Source organism: Homalodisca vitripennis, chromosome X (genome assembly GCF_021130785.1).
Source record: "Homalodisca vitripennis isolate AUS2020 chromosome X, UT_GWSS_2.1, whole genome shotgun sequence".
Classification (NCBI taxonomy): Eukaryota; Metazoa; Arthropoda; class Insecta; order Hemiptera; family Cicadellidae; genus Homalodisca; species Homalodisca vitripennis.
The window spans coordinates 69413225-69436500 of NC_060215.1; the positions used below are offsets into that span (position 1 = coordinate 69413225).

Consider the following 23276-nt stretch of genomic DNA (forward strand, 5'->3'; position numbering starts at 1 on the left):
AAATGTCTTTTTATTATTTAAAAAACAGCATTTAAATACGAGTAAATAAAATAAAAATTCATGCAAATCTAATGAAAAATAAAAAAGATATAGCATTTTTTGTAAATGAATGCACAACAGCGATTTTCCTCCTTGGCAATTTTGACTGGTACAATAAAAAAATGGTCGGCAGTAAAAGGGTTAAGAAGGAAAAATCTACCGAGGAAGTTTTGCTAGATGTTTTAAATGTAATCTATAATTTTTTAATAATAAAAAAAAAATCACAGGTTTGTCCATAGACCAGGTAAATCATGAAATACTTCTATGTAAATTACATTCAATTGGTGTTAAAAGAACAGCTTAGGATTGGTTTAGAAGTTTCCTTACAAACCGCAAGCACCGTGTAAAACTTAATAATTTATTAAACTCACTTCTAATCAATGAGGCTGGATTCCCACAGGGTTCGGTTTTGCCTACAACTCTTTTTATAATTTTCATAAGTGACTTGTTACAAGGGCAATTCTTTGAGAAACCAAATGCATTTGCAGACTATATTGCTTTTTTTTATAATGCAAGCTCTTATCAGAGTGTCTGAAGTTATGACTGAGGATTTAAGAAATCTAAGAAACTGATGTTATGAAAATAAATTGAAAGTAAATGTAAGTCCAGGGTTGGGCAAAATCTTTAAATATTGTATATAAAGATTAAGAATTCTTCAAAATGCATGATTATATTAAATAAAAATATAAGAGCAAGTTTGTTTCCCCTTTTATGTAAATTGAAAATTCTGCTATTACAACACCAAATCAAATCAAATAAAAAATTCTTTATTTGTAATTTTATGGAGAAATACAATGGCGTCATGGTAGTAAAGTCATATTTTATATAAATATACAAAAGTGGTTTTTAATTTTACAAATTTTGATGTTGTTTTAAGTCAGTGAATTCTTTGATCGAGTAAAAAGACCACTCCAGGAGCCATTCTTGAAGTTTCCTCTTAAAATGTTTTTGTCTGGAGATCTTCTTCAAGTAGTCAGGAAGGCAGTTAAACAATTTTGGTCCCATGTAGCTTTGCTTCTCTTCATATAGGCTGAGACGGTGGTTCGGCAAAATGAAATTGTTTCCATGCCTGGTGTTGTAATAATGGAGCTGTCCTGTTCTTGTTAGATTTTGATTAGTAGTGTACATAACTTCCTGGATGTAGAGGGATACTGATGTGAGTATCTTTAGTTCTTTAAATGTACTTCTGAAGGAGTCAAGTGGATTGAGGTTGGCTAAGATCCTAATCGCTTTTTTTTTAATTACCAGGATACGTTGCACATTTTTTGCTGAGGAGTTGCCCCAGACTGTTATGCCATATTGGAGATGAGCCTCAAAAAGTGTGAAATAGGCAATTCTAGTTATCTCCTGAGTATTGGTAGCCTTTAGTCTTTTAAGGACATAGATGCAGGAGTTAAGTTTTGAACAAAGTTGATCAATATGTGGTGTCCAGGTGAGTTTGTCATCAATAGTTACTTCCAAGTATTTAGCTTTATTATCAAGGTCAACTTCTGGGAGTCCTGTCAATTCAACTGTTCTTCTTCCAAAGTTTAGTTGTTGAGTCTTATGGTCGTTTAATACTAAGTCATTCTGATTACAATATTGTTTTGCTGTATTTAGAGCGATAAAGGATGCTATTTCTAGTTCTTGTACTTGTTTATTTGCTATGAGGAGGACAGTATCATCAGCATACATGAGTACCTGGCTAAGCTCTTGGAGATAGTTTGGGAGATCGTTGGTTAGCAGAATAAAAAGTATCGGTCCCAAGACAGATCCTTGAGGAACACCTCTACTTAGAGGGAGTGGTGTTGATGTTACACGATATGAGGTGTTGTTTTTGGTATATGATATTTCTACCATTTGTGTTCTTCCCTCCAGGTAGCTTGTAAACCAATTGGCTGCATTTCCTCTGACTCCCATATTATTCATCTTTTGAAGGAGGATATTATGGTCCAGGCAGTCAAATGCTTTAGTAAAATCCAGAAAAAGGCCAGTCACAGCAGCTCCATCTTCCATTTGATCTATAATGAATTCTGTGAGTTCTATCAATGCTGAAATTGTTTATCTTCCTTTCAGAAACCCATGTTGTTGGGTGGTTAGGACATTGTGGTCGGTCAAATGTGTTATAAGCCGGTTTAACATTACTTTTTCAATCACTTTTGAAACTGTAGAAAGAAGGGATATAGGTCTGTAGTTGTTGATGTCAGTTGGAGATCCTTTTTTTAGTTTTGGAAACACTTTTGCCAACTTTAGACCTCTAGGGAAAATGCCTTGGGAGAAAGTTTATTGATAATAGATAACCTTTTTGTCTTTAAAGTTTTAAGGTTATTTTATAACAGAAGTGGTGACCGGGAAGTTTTAATTTAGTTTATAGTCATAGTAGATAACTGTAGATAGCTTTTTGAATTCCTAAAGTTAATAAATCACCCTTTAGACATTCTTTTACTTATCTTAGACACAAATATTTTAATAAACTGCCGTTACAGTAAAAATTATGTTCATCTAAAAATAAATGTACTTATTTTCTCAAAAACTGGTTATTTACTAATGAGGCATACATTTATTTTAACAATATTCTAATTTATTTCTATGATTTAGGTTTGCATTCCGTATATTCTCTGCCTTTATAATACCCATAAGTTTGAAATATTATTATTAATGTTAACCATTATTAACGAGTATCGGATGGCACAAAAAGCAGCAAATACTGTGGTTTGACTGGACTCTTGTTTTCGTTTCTATTATAACATTGTATTTTCTTATTTTCATTGCCACATTACTGGTAGACCTGGCAGTGTGATTTTGGAGTCTGTACATGTTTTAGATGTGATCTTATAATATGGAATAAATCTTTACTATGATTATTATCACTTTAATTAAAAAACTATTTTATTATTGTAATAAGATATTTTGTTTTGAACGTCTTTAAAAGTAAACTAAGAACTAATCGGATTGGAATTCATTACCAAATATGGATTTTATTATTAGGTACAAAATGCAGAGCTGCGTAATTTGTTTTGTTTTGAAGATATAAATGTTTATATTGACACTGTTAAAAATAACATTATTGAGATTTTTTACTTGGATAAAATCATTATACAACTAGTATTATATAAAATATTAGAACAAAACTAATTTGGAACTGATTTTTTAGAACCTAAGTTAGATGAATTATTAGACTTTAAACATAATCCATTTCATTCAGTCAAGGAGTATGTATTTGACTTTTCAACCAATCAAGACACAATTTAAAAACATAATACTTCTAATTTTGTTACACTTCAACGGCTCAACATTTCAACTACAAGTTATTGAATATTTTGCTGAAAAAATAACGACAAATCTGGACTGGTTAAAAAGGTTAAGTAATTTAATTATATTTGTAAAAGTAAATAGATGTCTATCTTGAGCTTGTTTAATGTTTTTACTTTCATATGATAGAATTTTAAAATCAGTGTAATATTTTTTAACGTACAATGAAAGGTTTTTCTGATTTAAAAAAAGTTTTTAATTCAAATTATTATTGTGTGCCTATGATTTTTTCTACTATAAAATCAACTACTCTATATTTATTAAATTTCACCAATGTTTTAAATAATTACGTATTATGCAGTACTTATCAATCTATGTATGTGAGAAAAAATATTAAAATCAATAGAAAATGTCAGTCGAATTAGGACTTACGTAAACAATTAACAGGTTGTTTGTCTTAAAGTAAACTTTAAGAAATCAATTATTAAGATAATCAGATAAATGCTGAATTATGGTGTTTTAATACAATGTTAAAGCTCCAATAGATTGTTTCAAAAAGTGTTCTATCTAATGTTATGTAATGGATAGCGATTGTTAGCCTTTTCTGATGAGGTTAATTGGTAATGAAATGCATTAAAGCAAATATTGAGTAATGACAATTAATAAGAGAAGCTGACTTTAATTAGTATTTTATCTACTCTTCTGAGGCTATCTCAGTGTAGATATTGTCTTATCTAGTTAGTTTACTTCATCATACTGTCAAGGTTTATTTTGCAATGTTAATGTTTTCCTTTAGATTTAACTGAAACATTGATCGTGATAATAAAATATTTAAAATGTTTAACTCATGAATACTTGGGTTAAGCAAACTAAGAACTCTCATTATGAAATGGTTGTATAATGTTTATGTAGGGTTTGTTGTGTTTCCCCCTGTCTTATTATGCATTCATAAGTTATAGGAGTTAAAATGTATGTTTCGTGCAGATATGCACGCACACACAGGTGCTGAAAGTATTGGAATCATGCAATAACTTTTTAATGATTTGTCTTATTATATATATATGAAACTCTGCTTATCAATTTAATGTCTTAATCCTTTCCAGTTAGTTTATTTATATATTCGGTTCTATGACACTCTAAATAAAATTATTTCAGAAATAAGAGAAATGGTTGCAATATACTCATTATACATACTATTGTACTATTGTATTATTATGTACTGTTTATACATACTCATTTTAGTTCTGGTTGCTATAATTAAAACTGAATATACTATTACGTCTTCGGTGTCGAGGGGGTGGGTTAAAAATAAACCACATTATCTGGCTGTTTAGATTGCTTCAATTTGAGTTCTCTTCTTGGAAAGTGTACACAAATCGTTCTTTGCTTATTGTACCAATTTCTCAAATAATGTATCCCAGTCACTTTCGAGTTATCCTTACGAGTTATTTACTGTGTAGTGATTGTGTAAGATGTAAAATCAAAAGTAATGGGAAAAGGAAAGAGAGTGAGGAGGTACTGCAGGGTTGGCTTCAGAGATAGCAGCAAAAAACTTTATATGCGTTGTGCTTGCGAAGATCATCCAGCGTTCTGCCCAACTGAGTTCTTTGACACTTTTCACTAAAAGTTGTAAAATAAAAAAAAAACATGGACTTAGTTAGAAATGTAAGTAAAATTGTAATTATAATTTGATTATGAAGGCGCTAAAAACAATTATAATAAAGTTTCTTCAAATATAACAAGCAATTTTTGGGCCTGTGGAACTGTGGACTTGAGCAAGGAGCTGCTGCAATGAAATCAACCCACAACTTTTGATATCACTTATGTGGGATGTTATGCTATGAAATGAAGTCATATGGCTTTCTTTTGATCTTACAACAGTATCCAATAAATAAAAAGTAAAGAAATGTTGCTCCTATTGTAATTTATATAGTAAGGGTATAGCAGTGACTGTTAAATTCTAGGATTGATAATTGTTATCTTATAATTGCTGTCATCCATGGTTGTAATGTGATCAAAATCTGTATTTCTTGATTTTTCACATACAAGTATATTTAATGATTTCAATGATCTTTTATTATCTTTGCTTTTTCTTCTACTAGTGTAGTGTAGATTATGATTAGCATAACAATGTCTTGGCAATTCATGAAGTAGCAGAACAGCAGATGCTTGTGCAAAATGATGTCCATATCACACTGTGTTGGCAATCTGCTGCCATGCCATCTGTGACTGAGCCACAGACTCAAACACTATGTCAGCATTGATAGCCAGCTGCTGTTCTGCATTTTCAGTTCAAATAGGAATTGATTTCTAGTGAACCAAATCAGTTATATAAATAATTTCAACTGTAAATCTGGTATTTTTATACATATGAAATAAACTTTTCCTATTGCTTTACCTATTTATTGTGTATTAATGCTTGATGACTATACTGTTTACTATGAACATGTAAATAAAGAGATAAAGAGATATTGTCTATTATATATTATATATTGTCTATAGTTGACTAACCCCTTTGTGCTGTAACTGCAGATACACATAACCTGCACTAAAATGTACTTTGAGTTGTAATAAATATCACTTCAATAATATAATAAGGCAAAATTAGTAGTATTAGCTTCCTAAAAAATCTGTACCTGAATCTCTATAACTAATTGTGTATTATTTTGATTCTTTTCTTTTAAAGCCTAAATGTTTTTAATTTTTGGAGAATAGCTTTCTCGCAGGATCATTCTACATTAAAAGTGGGATATATATGACCAAAATAGGTATGCCATTTTTTAAGTAAACAAGATTTTTAAAGTTACACAAGGCATGGATGCCAGAGGGGATGCTTTAGCGTACTTTATGAACTTGATCATTCCAGTTAAATTTCCAATTAAGGTACATTTTCAAGAACTTTGCAGAGTTACTTCTTTAACAACTTCATTCACAAACACAGCAGGTTCTATTTTGCTTTCACACTGTCTATAAGAAAATTGATTACATTTTAATTATGTACCAGTTTTTTTACCATACAAATTGATGTAAAAATACTAAATGCTAAAGTTAAATTGCACAAAATATTAAATTCCAAATCGGAATAGTATATTGATGAGATGCAAGGAGTTATATTATCCACTTACTGAATTGCCTTTCCATGTGAACTGATGATTTTAAATTGTTAATGTGAATTAAAAACAAAGTTGGTCCTAAATTAGAGCCCTGAGGAACACAGTAAAAGAATATTCTTAATTTTAAGCATTTTATCCTTAATTGAATCACTTTTGTCATGTCTTTCAGGTAAGACAACAGACAAGACAACTCACACCTCACCTCCTACTTTTATGATACAAACAGCCAAAAAGCATGTAGTAAAGAACAATGTTTTTCTGGATAAACTGTTAATATTATAATATTTTCTGTTAAGGTGCCCTGGGGTCCTGACACACTACACAGAGTGTTTGTGACTGCTGGCAGTGAGGCCCACAGTGCAGGATCTTCCATGCGTTTTTTTGTCCACCAACTAAGGAAATTTATTTGGATCCCTGAAGCACGGGAGTTCCGTATGCTGCAAGGTTTGGCCAATGATAAGAATACTTTGCAGTATTTACTTGACAATCATTCCAGTGGTCTTTCTCTTGAGCAACAAAAGCAACTGTAAGTAACGAGGATCATATTACGTATTTCTAGTAATTAATATATAATACATATGTTTAATAATAAGGTGTATGTATGTTAGAAGATAATATTGTCACTCCTCGTCCACTTTCAGAGCCATTAAAAATTCAAATGTAAACATTGTCTAAAATACCATAAACAGATCATAAACTCATATAGTAAATGTCTGTATAACTTTTTAGGAGGCATAAAAAACTATTGAAAATCTATCCAATCTATCTATATATAGTGTACCAGAAATGAATCAGAAAAATCAAACAAGTTTCAAAACCATTACATAATCTATGAAATTTACTGTTAAAGAATAAATATCAACCCCTTTACCCCCCCCCCTCACACCATGTCTTGATATTTGTGGTTGGTGATGTGCCACTCCTGGATATCTTTGGGGTTACCCAAACGTAAGTGGTGTAAGCTGTGTGGATGTGGGTTTTACTGTACCCAATGTAGGTTCAACTGGAAGTCAGAAGTGAACCCTCCTTTTGAGACCTAAGACATTATATGAACGTGCACAAAGTTCCATGTAAATTCATTCTCCAGTTTCAGAAATTTCACAGTGATGAAAGTTAACATTAACAGTATTAAAGTTTTTCATTAATTTTCACGATTAGATTGAAATGTTTGAATTAGTTTCAGTGAGCAAGTATGACTGAAGGGTAAACTGCTTTCCATATTTCAAGCCTTAGCACACAATATTTACGAAAATTTTGTGATAAGTTGATACATGAGTGAAATCTCGGTTTTCCTCTAGTTCTTGTGATTGGTTATGAAAACATGAAAAAGAAACTCTTGAGCATGTGTATAAGACTTACGTGGGACCCTAATGGTAATTTTAATGTTTAATCAATTCTGAATGTGATAAAATTGTTATTAACATTGACAACTATAGTTAGTCGGTCAGTGTTATATAAAAATATCCCAGTTTTCATGAATTTTCAAGGTTAGACTATGTAATTTTCAAAATCGTTTATTAGCGAGCACATATAAGTTAAGATGAACATGAGTACAAAGTTCCATGTAAATCTGTACTGCAGTTTCAGAGATTTCTTGATGTCAGTCAGTGGTATTTGGCTTTTATGTATATAGATAACAAGTATGTGTATACTAGAGAACACATATTTCCCATTTTGCTCCTGTAGGGGTGGAGCTTGTGTTGATGGCATTCTTGATATACAATGGCCTTAACTACTTGTATGAAAAATTTAATTTAATAAATCAATTAATAACTTGTGTACATTTTTAAGTCCAGTATGGCATGTGCATTGTTTATACTTATTATTGTTTTTAGATCTTGATAATGTTCATATCTTATTATATTCATTGATTTTTTAAGAGTTTATTTTGTTTATGTTTTGTGTACTGTATATTGACTAGTATTTATGAAAATTTGGTTGTGTACCTTAACAAAGTAGTGTTTTATGCTATTGGTTATTAGGTATGTTTAATCGGTATTGTTGCATGTGTGATTCGAAGAATTTCTGTGTGTATAGCATGTTAAGGTTTACATTGCCGGCCATTTTAAAATGAGAAAACGTCTTTGATTTTTTTCCACTATACTGATTTGACAAATGCAAAGTATGTGCATTTTCAATTTTTTAGTTGTTTTGTTTATTTATTTCTGATATACTGAATAAATTGAATAGCTTTTTAAATTTAAGAAACTGATGTATTCAGCGGATAACTTAAAAAATAAATTACAAAAATTATGGGGTCTCAAACAAGTTTTTGCTTAATATGCTTAAACGAATTTTTTTGTATAATCACACAAGATTAACCTGGTACACTATACTATATTCACAATAATCTTAATAAATCACAATTTTTTCATTTATTATTTGATTCATTATTACTTATAGTTTAGTTCAGGAATATTCACCCCAAACAAAGTAAAAGTGATTTAGATTCATTAACTAAACATTTCCCATATTCCGATTTCATTCTTAACAAATTGAGTTTTTAACTGTGAATACTATAAGGGCAATCAGTTGGCCTATGTTACCAGGAGGTTATTATACACCAGTGGCAAACCCCCTTACTTTATTTAAATTGTATTAATCACCTTATTAGCTTGAGTTATTTGATAACTTTTTATTTAATCAGTCATCCTCATTTTATAAATTTGTAGCAATTTATAAATTAGTATATTATTTTAAATTGTATTAATGGAATTAAAGGCTGATGCAACAATTCTTAGAGGGGTAGAGAAGAAAATTTCTTTCATTCAGTATTTTCCACTGCATTTGATTTATTTGCCTCAGAAAGAGTGCCACAATTCCTTCTCTTCTTATTCTTCATACTACCTCCCTTCTCAGCTACTCCTAAATTATCTTTACAGTGTTAATGGTCCCTACCTGTGGCTCAAAGTTATTATTTAAATAATTATGATGAATTTTACTCATTATATATATTCCTGTTAATAGACATCAGCTAGAATACTATTTTGTGGGTCCTGAATTGGAACACAATGTCAGATATTTATTTGCAGCTTGTGTCCAGTAAGTAAGCTGTCATTGAGGGAGACTCCATTGCTAGTTTTTGACATAGATTGGAGTACACATAGCGGTACTGCTGTTTTCTTTTAAAGACCCCAAGAGGGGCAAGGAAAAATGAGGTGAGCTCTCAATGAAATTGTACACGTTGGTCATATGCCATAGCACTTTGTGTTCATCTATAAATTTAATGTATTGTAGAGCCTGAGCACGGAAATTTGCTTCTAGAGGTTTTAACTGGTTTTCAGCAGTGGGTCTGAAAATGCAGTAGAGTGTGATGAGACTTTTTGCAAGATGAGCATGTTGATTGAGATTTACTTTGCACAGTTTAAATTTATCAACTCAGTTGAAGATGATTCTCTACAGCTAAGTTTAAATATCTTAAAATAGAAATTGTGTTAGCAATGTTTTAATGGGTTATGAGTTGGAAAACTTTGAAGATAGAAATTGGATTTACATTGTTTGAGATTATGATTGCCAAGTCATGACACACACACACACACACACACACACACACACACACACACACACACACACACACACACACGCACGCACACACACAAACACACACACACAGTTTGTCTTATTTTACAACTTAGCACCATTCTTGGTGATTTCCATTGCGTGGGTATGAAACAAGAGATATACAAGTTATCAATTTATACAATATTATTTTTTTTACATTATTCTGTTTATGTATTTGTTTGAAAACGTCACTTTTTCCACGTAATTCCAGTAGTTGGCAGCACTCACAAATTTTGCCAATGCCATAGAGTGGTTTATTTTTTTACTGACTGTCACGTAGTTGATTTGTAAAATTTTTGAATTATGTAATTAAATAACATTGTGTGTTTTAATGAGGCAGTCACTGATGAAAACTTAATATTTTAATAAAAACATCATTAGATTTATAAACTAATAATGAAAGATTTTTTTATATTGGCAACATAAATTAATCTATTTGGCAAAGAACTATGAATTGCATGGAGGTGGTAGTGTGTGTTATAAAAACTACCATTAATTTTGCAGACATAATTTGTTTCACTGATAATGCCTATAAAGCAAACAACTTTTATAGATCCTCCTTAATTTTGTTGGTATTACATACATATTTGTATAGAATCATTCAACTTATCTGGATTGTTGAAATTGAAAGCTAAGTTTTAACTTTGGATGAAACAGAATACATATACAGGGTGTACATAAAGTCCTGCACGGGTATAATATTTTCTAAACGATAACAGATAAATAAACAAGATTTGGTATATCAATACTACACCTAAAAATCTACTTTTTGAAGGAACTATCAGTTTTCTGTAATATCATGGGGACGTCCCGCAAGGAGTCAGAAGGAAATCTTAAATAGGAGCATAGGTCAATATGGACATCATTTTAAAGGGCTTATCTAGCAGAGTGTAATGCCGCAAACCGCACTCAAAAAGATTGATCCAGTAAAAAATGGCGGCTGTTCAAAGATTTTACTTGGTTACATTTTATTAGTAGCCATAACCCCAGTAAAGCAAAACTGCAACCAAACGAATACTGCAGCTAACTACTACATTATGCTTGTCAGTTGTACAGAAGTGAATTATGACATTAGTTATCCTCAAGGGTTACAAATTTGGTCCTAATATATTGATAACGGGGAAAACCTGATAACAGTAACAATTAGAAATCTCAGCGACCTATGACGATCGGAAACACTTCCTGTTTTCATAAAGTGTTGAACAGTTCTCCCTACAGTTGTTCTAGAAATTGGCTGCCTCTCGTGAAAGTAGTCATTAAATAAATGGCATGCTTCCTCGTGTGATCGTCTATACGTTCACGTTCGTCAAGCGACATAGTGTAGTTGAAGAACTACAAGCAATACGACAAACTCTTTTGTACTAAAGCGCACTGATAAAATGGATGGACAGCACTACTAAAACAAGAAAACTAGAATAGCCTACTATGAATAGACTGGCTAATAGGAAAGTCCTAACTGCGACCCAAAGATAAGAGATTTCTAATTGTTACTGTTATCAGGTTTTCCCCGTTATCAATATATTAGGACCAAATTTGTAACCCTTGAGGATAACTAATGTCATAATTCACTTCTGTACAACTGACAAGCATAATGTAGTAGTTAGCTGCAGTATTCGTTTGGTTGCAGTTTTGCTTTACTGGGGTTATGGCTACTAATAAAATGTAACCAAGTAAAATCTTTGAACAGCCGCCATTTTTTACTGGATCAATCTTTTTGAGTGCGGTTTGCGGCATTACACTCTGCTAGATAAGCCCTTTAAAATGATGTCCATATTGACCTATGCTCCTATTTAAGATTTCCTTCTGACTCCTTGCGGGACGTCCCCATGATATTACAGAAAACTGATAGTTCCTTCAAAAAGTAGATTTTTAGGTGTAGTATTGATGTACCAAATCTTGTTTATTTATCTGTTATCGTTCAGAAAATATTATACCCGTGCAGGACTTTATGTACACCCTGTATATTTTATGAACATTGTTACCAAAATACTTGCAGATTTCCATCCATATGTTACAACAGTACGTTAGCCACAGTGCTAAGGCTTCCCTTTTCCTGAACTGAAGTACCCTGAAAGAAATCTCAATGGGTATTGTTTTAAGACATCAAATTAAGCTGAACAGCTTTGAGGAATGATTTTGAACAGAATGGCTAAAGATATTTTTATTTGGGCCCTTGTAGGTGTGGGCAGCCATGCTAAGATAGTAGAGTGTGTAAGTTAAATTAGAAAGAGAGTTTGTATTAGATATATTTCTTAGAGAGAGTCTTGATGGGTATTGTTAATACTAAGTGTATAAAATAGCTGTCAATCTTTATTAAACACTCATGTATGATTTATTTTTTCTAATTTTAGTGTTGAGTTGTATGTTTCATATTTTACTCCCTTTTTATATAGTTTTAACTTTTGTTTTTATTCAATTTTGTTTGCAGCTCTTTTCTCTATTCTGAGTTTAAGTTTATAAACTAATTTTTTAGGCTTGCTGTGCATGGAAGAAATCAAATTGACGTTCCTATAAAGTCATACTGGCGCTTATTGATTGACGAAATTTTAAATCCATTCTATGTTTTTGAAATGGCCAGTGTTATCTTCTGGTGTTATGATACCTACATTTACTACTCAATGTGTATTGTTGTCATTTCTGCGTATTCCATCATCCACACCCTCATTCAAACTCGACAGGTATGTATTAGCTGGATTCATGACCAATTTTAATATTTCCATTGCATAGCACAGTTCTAATTTTCCATCAAGTGCTCAACAATTCATAATGCATTTTATAAAGAAAATCATTTTAAATGTATGATCAATTTATATTTATTTTGTCATTTATGAAAAAGATATACAATAATTACTTTGGTTTGAACCTTAGGATGGTATTAACACTTTTAGGACCACTGGCATATGGTAGTTAGTATGTGTAAAAATGACTGCTGGACAAAATATTGAATCATATTATTTGTCACAAAAGATCAAATTTTGATTAAAATATAATGTGTTACTTGGCCTTTGAAAGTAAGTTTGATAGTCTTTGTGTTTGTTTAATTTGACTTTTTCTAGCGCTAAAGAGGAAAACAACCCTTTTGGCCTAAACAACTGTTGTGTTCTTTCATGTTTCGTGATTGTATCATATCAATTTCATTTTATTTTAGAAATTAGTGACTATTTTAACTATTTGCTGCCTAAAGGAATGCCATATAGTGAGTTAGTTAGCTATGCAAACTTGCAAGAAAACTCAGGCTATAATGATGAACTCTGAGTTTCCATATTTTGTAAGTAGTGTTTATTCTTCTTTAAGGTTGTTTGGTAACTGTTATATATTTTACATGTATACTGATCTCCTCCCCCACATTCAACTGTAAGTACTCACTACTATCTGTTCTACAGAATCTTATTTTTTTCTTAATAAAAAATAAGAAAAAAAAATCAAGAAATACACATTGTTTTTTAATATTCTTATTTTTCACTAAAAATAAGTTACTTTTATTATACATTTTTTTATTTTTGTCAAATTTTAATTGAATTTTGCATACTTTTCTGTTTCTGTATTTTTATGAAAATATCTTCTATTGGAATATATTTTTGGTTTCATGCTTCAATAAAACCAAACTTGAAGATTAAAAATGATGAATATTATTTTATATGTACTCTTCATTAAGAGTCAAACATTATAACTACATATTTGCTCTACTCAAAATAATATTGAAAGTTTACTTAGAAATACTTTAATCCAAAAATGTAAGATAACTGTTATATATTACAATTAATACTGTAGGTATGAATACTCAAGTAAATGTCAAAATGTGCTCATTTTTGAAGGGGTGTTTTCCTTATCTCCAGTTTAACATGATATTGTGACAAAATAACAAAAATATTATGACATAAAATAAAAACATTGTCATGCTACTCAAAGGGTTTAATCATTTACTTTGTTTGTCTGCAGTCTGGTTTTTCCCACATCAACTCTCTTTGTGTTAATGGTATATGGAAAACTAAATTAGTGGTAATTAACAAACTAAACAATAAATTTCAGTAATTAAAATCTATTTAAACAAGTAATAAAATGTATTTGGCCCTTTTAGTGCTGTAGATTAGGTGACTATAATTCAACCTTTAAGTATGGAGAATCACAATGGGTGATGTTACGCATTTTGTATAATACAATTTTACTGGCATGTCCCTGTTCCAAAAGCTTGAGTTTAGATTTGATTTATTTGGGTGTTCATGGACTGTGTTTACTTAACATGCCTGAGCTAAAAACTAAATCACTCACTTGGTTTGTTCAAATTTAGAGGCTAGTGATTTAATGTGTTTTGTGGCGGTGTATTATCATAATAATTCACTGTTTTATTCTTGTTTTAAATTATGATAAGGTTCATTTTGTGGTGTTAGTGTTTTTATATTTTTACATTTGTATTACGATAAAAAAGACGATAAAAATCGTCCTCACGTAGCTTATGAACTAAAAGAATTTTGTACGCTTTATAACCACTGTGTGTAATGTAATACTTTACAAACTGATATTTGAGAAACATTTCTTATTGAGGCATGAGGATCTTCTATAACAGATTAAAACGTCAAGTGACAATGCTTCGTTTTTAACCGATTTGGGTCTTCTAGGTTTTGGGCGGTCTTTAACACTGCCTGTTTCCTGGAATCGTTGTATTGTTTATCGAACTCCTGATTTAGATACAGGATTTCAATCGGGATAAGTGTTATTAAATCACATCATCAGAATCATAATACGCTCTTGTTCACTTAAACACTCCATTTCATTGTAAAGTATCACAAAAACACGTCTTAACTTTGTTAATTCCAACCAGAAACTGAACATGATACTGGTCTTCTTCAAAACTAATAAGAAATGATAAGATAAGGGAGGTCTGCCTGCAGCAAGTAATAACTGTAAAACAGGTTTGAGTTTGTAAGGAAAGTAGTTGTCTATTGAAGTTATTTATCTTCTGAATGTGGATGTTCATGTTTTACCTCAATTAATTTTTAATTAATTTCAATGCTGCCATTTTTTACTGGGTTGAGAAAGCTCTAGTTTCCACTGTTCTTCTTTTATCAAGATCTTTCAAATGAACCTTTAAAACTTTTGTCTCACCCTCCCTAAAATCCCATTTTGGAGAAATGGGTAAAGTTTTAACAGTGAATAAAAAATTCACTTATATTTCCTAGATAGGTACCCCGAGTTCCATATCTCCATCTTTAACCGTCAAAAACTAAACAGAATGTATCCATACTTTTAACTCACACTGTATATTTGACACACACCTTGTAAAATAGCGTCAATCAAACAAAATTAGCATCAGTGAGAAAGTATAACACAACAAACATTTAGAACTAAAAATAAAAGGAACTGAAAAATTACCCAATATTAATGGAGTTAACTGAAATTAAATTCATGATTATTCAAATTAAAGAATAAAAGTTATTGAAAGTTTTAAAACTCACTAATGGCATGTTTCAACAGTTTTTGTTATTACACATTAATTTTTATAATAAGTTATTTACTTGGCTGTTAAGTCTTGAGGCTATAATGCATTTTATTTTCACTTTTTAATGCACCCACTTGTGTATATGTATACTCTTAAAAATGTTTGATATGAATTAAACATATGTTAGCTTTAGCTTCTAAATTCTAGACATTCAACATTATAATTTTATATTTTCTTTATAGCTTAGAATAAAATTATATTGCTCTGTAAAACATTGCATTAATTACAGTTTTTTCCTAGCAGGATCATGATTGGTTCTGTTACTGTTTAGGTGAACAATGCTGGGTACAATATCAATTTGCCTGTCACATTTTCTGTGGTAAGCAGAATGTTTTCCAACTGTGTGCAGCTCTCTATGAATTTGATTGTGGCTTGGGGCTGTGAAAGTGGAAAAATTCTTAGGATGTTTGAACGATCCCTGCCAAGCTTCAGTCAGGGGTCCTTCTGGCACGAGGAAAAAAAGGGGTGTGTGGCATTCCTATTAGTGGTGGGAGTAGCCTGAAAGGAAAAGCCAATCTGGAAGGAGGACCAGGTTGGAGAAGTTGTGCTCTTCCAAATCAGCAACGGAGGTTTTCTTGGCCAACAAAGATGTCAAAGTCAGCTGGTTTTACCTGTAATTTTGAAGAAATGTTGCAATGAGGCAGTCTCTTTGTTGTTTCTTCTTTTCTTGTTTTCCTCTCTTCTGGTTTCTAAAGCAGTCTAATATCATTAATGCTCTGAGTTTTCACTCAAGAGCCCTTTGTAGACTCCTATTATTAAAGAGACACATTTCAGTTTTGATTTCTTGTTTTATTTGTACAAGTAAGATATTCCTTTAAATACTGTCTACTCCATAATGAAAGAACTCAGTTATGAATTTTAATTGTATATATTAACAATCTTTTCATGTTTTCTGTTAAAATGACTTATAAAGAAAGCTATGAAATTGATTACAGCATAAATCTGTAAAGTTATAACAATTACTTAAAGGAATAATATTTTGACTATTTTTGTTACTCACATACTAAAAAATTAAGCATTCTAATATATAGTTGTTGAACTGACCAAATCTAATACTGTATTAGAACCCTGATGGTGGCATTGTTCCAGATCAGCATGATGACTCGTGAGCTGGTGGCAGAGAGCAATGCTGACACAGTTACTGTTAGCTTAGTTGATGGAGGTCAGTGCAATTTTTAGCTTTTCTTGTTGTTGGTTGTGGAATGTTTTGGAAACAACTAATTCAGGCCATTAGAAATGTTACACAAAAATAAATTCCTTATTGTGAAGTTCATTAATTAGTAAGTTTATTAAGATAATTTGTAATTGAACCAATTACCAACTTACATAGCTTTTTTGTGGCCTAGAATGGATTTGTGGCATGCACTATGTTTTTTCTGGTGAATCTGTCTGTCTATCAAATTTAATGGAGAAGCTAGTTTATTACTATGAACTGGCATTTCCTATCAAAAAACAAAGAAATGCAAGGCAACACCACCTTCATGGATGACTGACGAGGTTAGGGATAATGCTGTTGTAGCAAAGGAGTTACTTGCTAGAACTAAATCATTCAATACAAAAAAGAGAATATACAAAATTAATCAATCCTATTAGAAAAAAAGAACCAATTGTAAATAAAATAAATAATGTTACTAATATTCAAAGAACATCATGGGATATTATAAACTCAGAAAAAAACCAGCTCCTAACCATAAAAACATCTGTCTAGCTGTTAATGATCAAATTATTTCAAATCCAATGGATGTTGCAACGTAATTAAATCACTGCTTTGTAGATAATGTATCTAATATTATCTTGAACCAAGTTGACTCATTAAGCTTAAGCTATGATGACCCTGTGGACTATTTGTAAAACCTGCTTTTTAACGGTTCTTTATATTTTCATCCTGTGTGTGAAAAAGAAATAATAAAAGTTTTTAACAAATTTAAATTAAACAAATCCCCAGACGAAACACAAGATCTTCCAGAATTTAAAACAATATATTCATTCGCATTCTATCTAAACCTCTCTCGGCTCTGGTAAATGATTCCATGAATAAGGGTGTTTTCCCTGAATGTCTCAAGGTGATCAGAGTAACTCCTATATTTAAAAACAAAGATTCCAATAAAATTGCGGAAAATTACAGACCTATTTCTGTCTTTTCAAAACTATTGGAAACTATTGTTAAGTGGATGCCTTAAATACTTTCTGAAATAATTCTTAATAATAAATAAAAATCAACTTGGCTTCCAGTCCCAGTTATCAACACCAAATGCTATCATCAGTTTAATTGACTCTGTACGGACTGCCTTGGACCAGGGAGATGAAACCTGTGGTCCGTTCTGTGACCTCCAAAAGGCTTTTGATTGTGTTGATTAGGAAATATTATTGAATAAGTGGGAACACTAATGTGTTAGAGGAATTCCTCACAAGTGGTTCAGAAGCATTCGAGAGATCGTAGTCAGGTAGTGGAGATAAGTCATAGTAGTGCTGGCTCAATCCGAAAGTATCAATTTCCTCCATGCTATTTAGAAGCAGGTGTCCCTCAAGGATCTGTTTTGGAACCAATATTGTTTTTATTTTCATTAATGACTTGTCTAAATAGCTTAACTATCTTGACAAATTCATTCTTTTTGACACTACAAGTCTTATTAAGTCACAGAACAGATTTCACATATGTCAAAAATTACTAGACAATTTGAGCTTAAAATTTAACTGGCTTAAGAACAACAAACTTTCATTAAATATCTCAAAACTATCAATACTTAACTTTCACTTCATCAGAAATACTGTTGAACAAATAGAAATAACATTCTTTCAAAATAAATTAACTTCCTCTAAAATTTGCAAATTTCTTGGTGTTATTTTAGATGACAATTTGAGATGGACAAATTACAGCAATCAATTAATTGGAAAATTATATTCAGCATGTTACGTAATTTAAACAAATTAGAGATCTGACTGATCTAAGAATGGCAAAAACTGTTTATTTTGAGTCTTTAATGATGTATGGTATTGTTTGCTGGGACATGTCACCGTTTTTATAAACTTGTTGGTATTTTTGACTATTTTATATTTATTTATTAAATTCTTGATTGTTTTATTATTATTATGCAATACAATATTGACTTTGTCCATTGCTCATATTGTGCCTAAATTCAATAGAGTTCTTAGAAAAAAACAACGTAATAGTTCATTGCAGTGTGATATGCCTCAAGGCATATGTCCATGTGAAACGGTGTTGAACTGTTGAATTATACTCTAGCCTCTTTTCTTAGACATGTTTAAAACACTACACATCATTTGTTTGGAAATTTACTTTTTTCTCTGAGAGGAATTCTTATAGGGAAGCCTTTCCTTTAGGTCATAGCCAGTTCCAGTTTTGTTACATAACACTACTGTTTCTTGAATTTGTTTTGCAAGATTTATTAAACAGTATAATTTCATCATGGTGAAGAAGTTTTTACTATATGCTGTTATAAACTTTCAGAAACTGTGAAGGTGCCTTCGCAAGACTTGGTGCCTGGGGACACCATTGTAATTCCTCCGCATGGCTGCCTCATGACCTGTGATGCCCTGCTGCTCACTGGAAACTGTATTGTTAATGAAAGTGTATTGACAGGTAGGTTTTGGTACAATAAGTTATTATTTTACAGCTTTAAAAAATACAAGCTGTAGAATGTGTACTACTTACAAGATGTTTTTAAAAGTCTCAGGATCATTTATTCAGGAATCAAATTATGATGTTTTTCTCCAGCAAGTGAGAAACTGCAATCCTCAAACTCCTTTTGGAGCCTCAAAGGTTGCCTAATAATATTTTCTGGTACTTTGGTATTATTCAGAGGCCACTTTTTTAATTCTTACTGGGGACCCAACATAAACTACATTATTAGAAAGAACAGACTTATTGGAGTTACTGGTCTTAAAATGTCATTATGATGATCTGTTCTTGTTTTCTGCTTCCCAAAAATAAGCATTGTCAGCAAAAAGGAAGGCACTCTGTCCCCATCTATTATTTGTTATTAAACTATATTAGTGGGTAAATTCATATGTAAGTATTATAAATATAAAAAGTTAACTAGCTCTCATGTGATCTGAGCTTGAGTTAGGTACTATCTTGGATGTTTTTCTTATCAGCTGGACAATTTGGCATGTGATATGAGGTTGAGTAAGTACCGATCGGAAATGCCCCTGGTCATCAGTGTGGGCTTCGGTGCCACTCCACACTTCTAGTAAAAGTGCGTGTCTGACAAAGATAGCTTTGCTATCGAAAGGCCTCACAAAAATAAAAGTTTTAAGTATTGGTTTATGTGTTCTAAATGCAGTGATTAAGTTAATAGGAGCTAATACAACCTCCATCTTCATATTTCAAGAACTGTTGTTTTTAATTACACTGCTCTTTACCGGCTCGCTCCCTCTGCTAAATGATATGACCTGCTTAGTTGTAAATCTCCAACATTCTTCATACTTGTTATGTTTGATATGACTTGCTTTTTATAACATGCTGAGTCACTAATGATAAAGTGTGTAAGTGATATACAGGAGATCAACACTAATAGAGTATTTTATTAAAAGAACAAATCTGAAATAGTCAAATAAATTTGAATTTGAATTGTTAGGTAGAGCTTGTGTTTAATGTAATTTATTGTTTTATTCAAAGCCACTGGAATGCTTGATGTAAATTGGCTCCAGTGTTTGTTAGTTTGAGCTTAAGTTGGGATAGGTGTGATTCATAGTGAACTAGCATTTGCTTTACATTTTTATTTAACCTATTTTTTCTATTTGTTTCTTTCCCTGGGTCTCTTGGTTAAGTTAGCACCAGTGTTTCAGCTAAATTTTCAAGCTGAAAGTGTGACTAAGTGTGACTTTGAATGACCCAATGTTAATTTTTTATTGATTAATTGTTCACCTTGTATGATCAATTGGTCATTTTTAGCTACGGGGACAGTCATCCTAATCCACCCATTCTCTTCCATAATTTTGATTCTGAGTTTGCAATGAAAAATGTTTTTGTTCATCTGTTCACCTTTAATATGAATTCTACTTTGGCAATTGTATTTCTACCACTAATGGGGGTTGGATATTGGAAACTTGGCACCTCACATTGCCACACTTTGAACTTGGTTTTCATTAAATTGACATACATACTCCAACTTCCAGTCAATTTATTGAGAATGAAACATATGCAGCACCAAGCTGAGAATGGTTTTCAGCTACAGAGTGACATTCATGGAGAAGATAACTAATAACCTTGCTAGTTCATTTTCTCATTCTTAGCACACAGGTCAAATATATGTGCTTTCAAGGTTTCCTTATTTGCTGTGTAAATAAGTCACCATTTGTAACTTTATTATCTCCTAAAACACAAATAGCTGTTCATATGGCTGTTATTCGTTCATTATTACTGTTTCAACTCCTCTGATTAAGAAAATATTATTCACCATACCAAATTTATTAGCTTCTGGTTATCCTTGATTGCATAACTTTAAAATATATGCAGTAAAAGATTTAGCTAGAGCGTATAAGTATATTTACAGTCAAAATAAGCAGTAAAAAGAATCACATACATACAAAATAATGGTGGTATGAACTATTTATGATATTTGGGTATGAACAGGTGAAAGTGTGCCAGTGATGAAGAGCCTTCCAGCATATGTGGATGAAGTATATGACCCACAAGCCACCCACAGCCGACACACCTTGTACAGAGGCACACGAGTCCTCCAGTCTCGCTACTATGATAATAACCAGGTGAGGTTTAGTCATTCAGATGAAATAGAAAATCAATATTTCACTAGTGGAAAGAAAACTAATTTTGTTCTATGTAAAAAATCTTTTGATGTGTAAATTTAAGTAGTTTTCCATATAACATTTTATATAAGCATTATTATATGAAAATTAACTAATGTTTTCATAAGCATAAAAATATTATAAAAAGATTGGGTTTGCATTTTTATTTATTTGAAATCACACTACTTGAAAATTTGAAGGTAGAAAGAGTAGCATTATTCACATATAACTTTTAATATTGAATATCATGGTATTTAATGATTCTCTTCTGACGTTTTATGGAATCTTTACATCTGTTATAGGTGTTAGCACTTGTTGTGAGGACAGGCTCAGACACCGCAAATGGTCAACTAGTGCGTTCTATCCTCTTTCCCAAGAACTACGGATTCCACTTATACCATGACAGTATCAAGTTCCTGTTCCTTATGTCTCTCATTGCTGTTCTTGGCATGTGTTGTAGCATATATCTGTATACACTTCATGGGGTAAAGTTATCACTAATCTTAAGCTAGTTATAAATTAACTTTAGAAGTAGCTTTTCAATTTTGGCCTCTTGCAGGAGTCAATTAAATCCTTTTTCAAATAACAGGATAGTCTAAACTCTGTAGGGTGTCCATTTTACCTGTGCCACCCAGATATATCAAAATCGACAAAATTTAAAGGAACATTTAAAATCTGTGACTTGACATTTATAGTGTCAAAAATACAATTTTAGAATTTCAAAATTTGGCCGCCATTTTTTTAATATGGTGACCAACTTAAAAATATTCTTATGAAACATTATATTTTCTTGCAGTTTTGGATACAAAAACCATTTACAGTTAAGTTTAAATGGAAGAATTCATCTTATGTTTTATTTAGTATTTATAAAAAATATGAATTTAGAATTTCAAAATTTTTCCCTCATTTTCCAATATGTTAGCCAACTTTACAATCTCTTTAGGAAACCCTATATTTTCTTGAATATAAAATAGATTTGTTAAAAAAGTTATTATTTTATTTTTGTTAAAGCTGGTAAAAGCTATTAACTAAATATGAAAGACAAGTTGTATGCGAGTGTAAATTTTCAATATTTTGCACTGATATATAAGAAAAGTCATACTCGTTATTAGAGATACGTACTGTTTTAAACTTGGTAATGTATACTTGTTCCTTCTTACATAGGTAACAATATAAAAATTGTATACAAATGTATTAAAATAAAAAAATTAAAGTTTTTCTTAATCAACACGTAAAACATTAAAATGTGTTCATATAATTTTTTGATTAAAAAATATTAACAGATATTATCATCCAAATAAATGTTGTAAGTCATATTCTATTTTGTTTATTTATGAAGAAGTTGTGAATTATTTTGAGGTACACTACACAAATACCAAATGTAAACAAATCAAAACTCAGTTATAGAAATACTTCCTTTTTTGAAAACTGTTATGTTTGTTCCTATGTACATGAGGAACAGTAAAAAAGATGCATATATTAAATTAAGATCATAAAATTACAGTTTTTGTATTCCAAAGTTGATACAAAAATGTGTTTGTATTATATTTTAATTTAAACATTTTAACATGTGTTATCATTAAAATGAATATTACAAGTTATAGCCTACTTTCTCCCCTACATAATAAAATATAAATCATCTCATTATGTTTATTTTTAAAAAGTTATGAAATATTTCGCTAAATACTACAAAATACTGAGATAGGTGTGACCTGTCATAAATGCTTGGCTCTGACAGCGCCACCCCTCCAAAAATGCTTGGCATTCAAGTTGTTAACCACTTGACGGTCTCGTTATTTTGCGAAAAACGTTCCATTTTGGTCATGTTTTTTTTATTGATGAAATAAGTACATTACTTTAAGCCTAATCACTTTGTTTAGAAAAAGAAATTTTTTTTACGTCTAACGTGTTTTTGGATTTTTTAAAACCCCTATAAGGATTAACCCGAGGTATCTCGGCAATGGTAGTAAACGTATATACATAAGTAATTTTAGCTCATATAATTGGGTATTCGATTCTTGTGATAGCATCAATAATATATATTATAAAAGCCAAGTTTAAATTAT

General features: G+C 31.2%; 1 protein-coding gene across 3 annotated transcripts in view; it reads left to right on the forward strand.

Annotated features, from left to right (window-relative positions):
* LOC124369152 (polyamine-transporting ATPase 13A3) overlaps positions 1-23276 on the forward strand; it is a 109613-nt gene that overhangs the window by 31556 nt on the left and 54781 nt on the right. For all 3 annotated transcript variants that reach the window (XM_046826933.1, XM_046826932.1, XM_046826934.1), the window contains 6 exons: positions 6680-6909; positions 12418-12622; positions 16531-16603; positions 18911-19042; positions 21038-21171; positions 21513-21695. In XM_046826933.1, coding sequence (XP_046682889.1) covers positions 6680-6909; positions 12418-12622; positions 16531-16603; positions 18911-19042; positions 21038-21171; positions 21513-21695 — 957 coding nt within the window. The remainder of the gene's footprint in view (positions 1-6679; positions 6910-12417; positions 12623-16530; positions 16604-18910; positions 19043-21037; positions 21172-21512; positions 21696-23276) is intronic.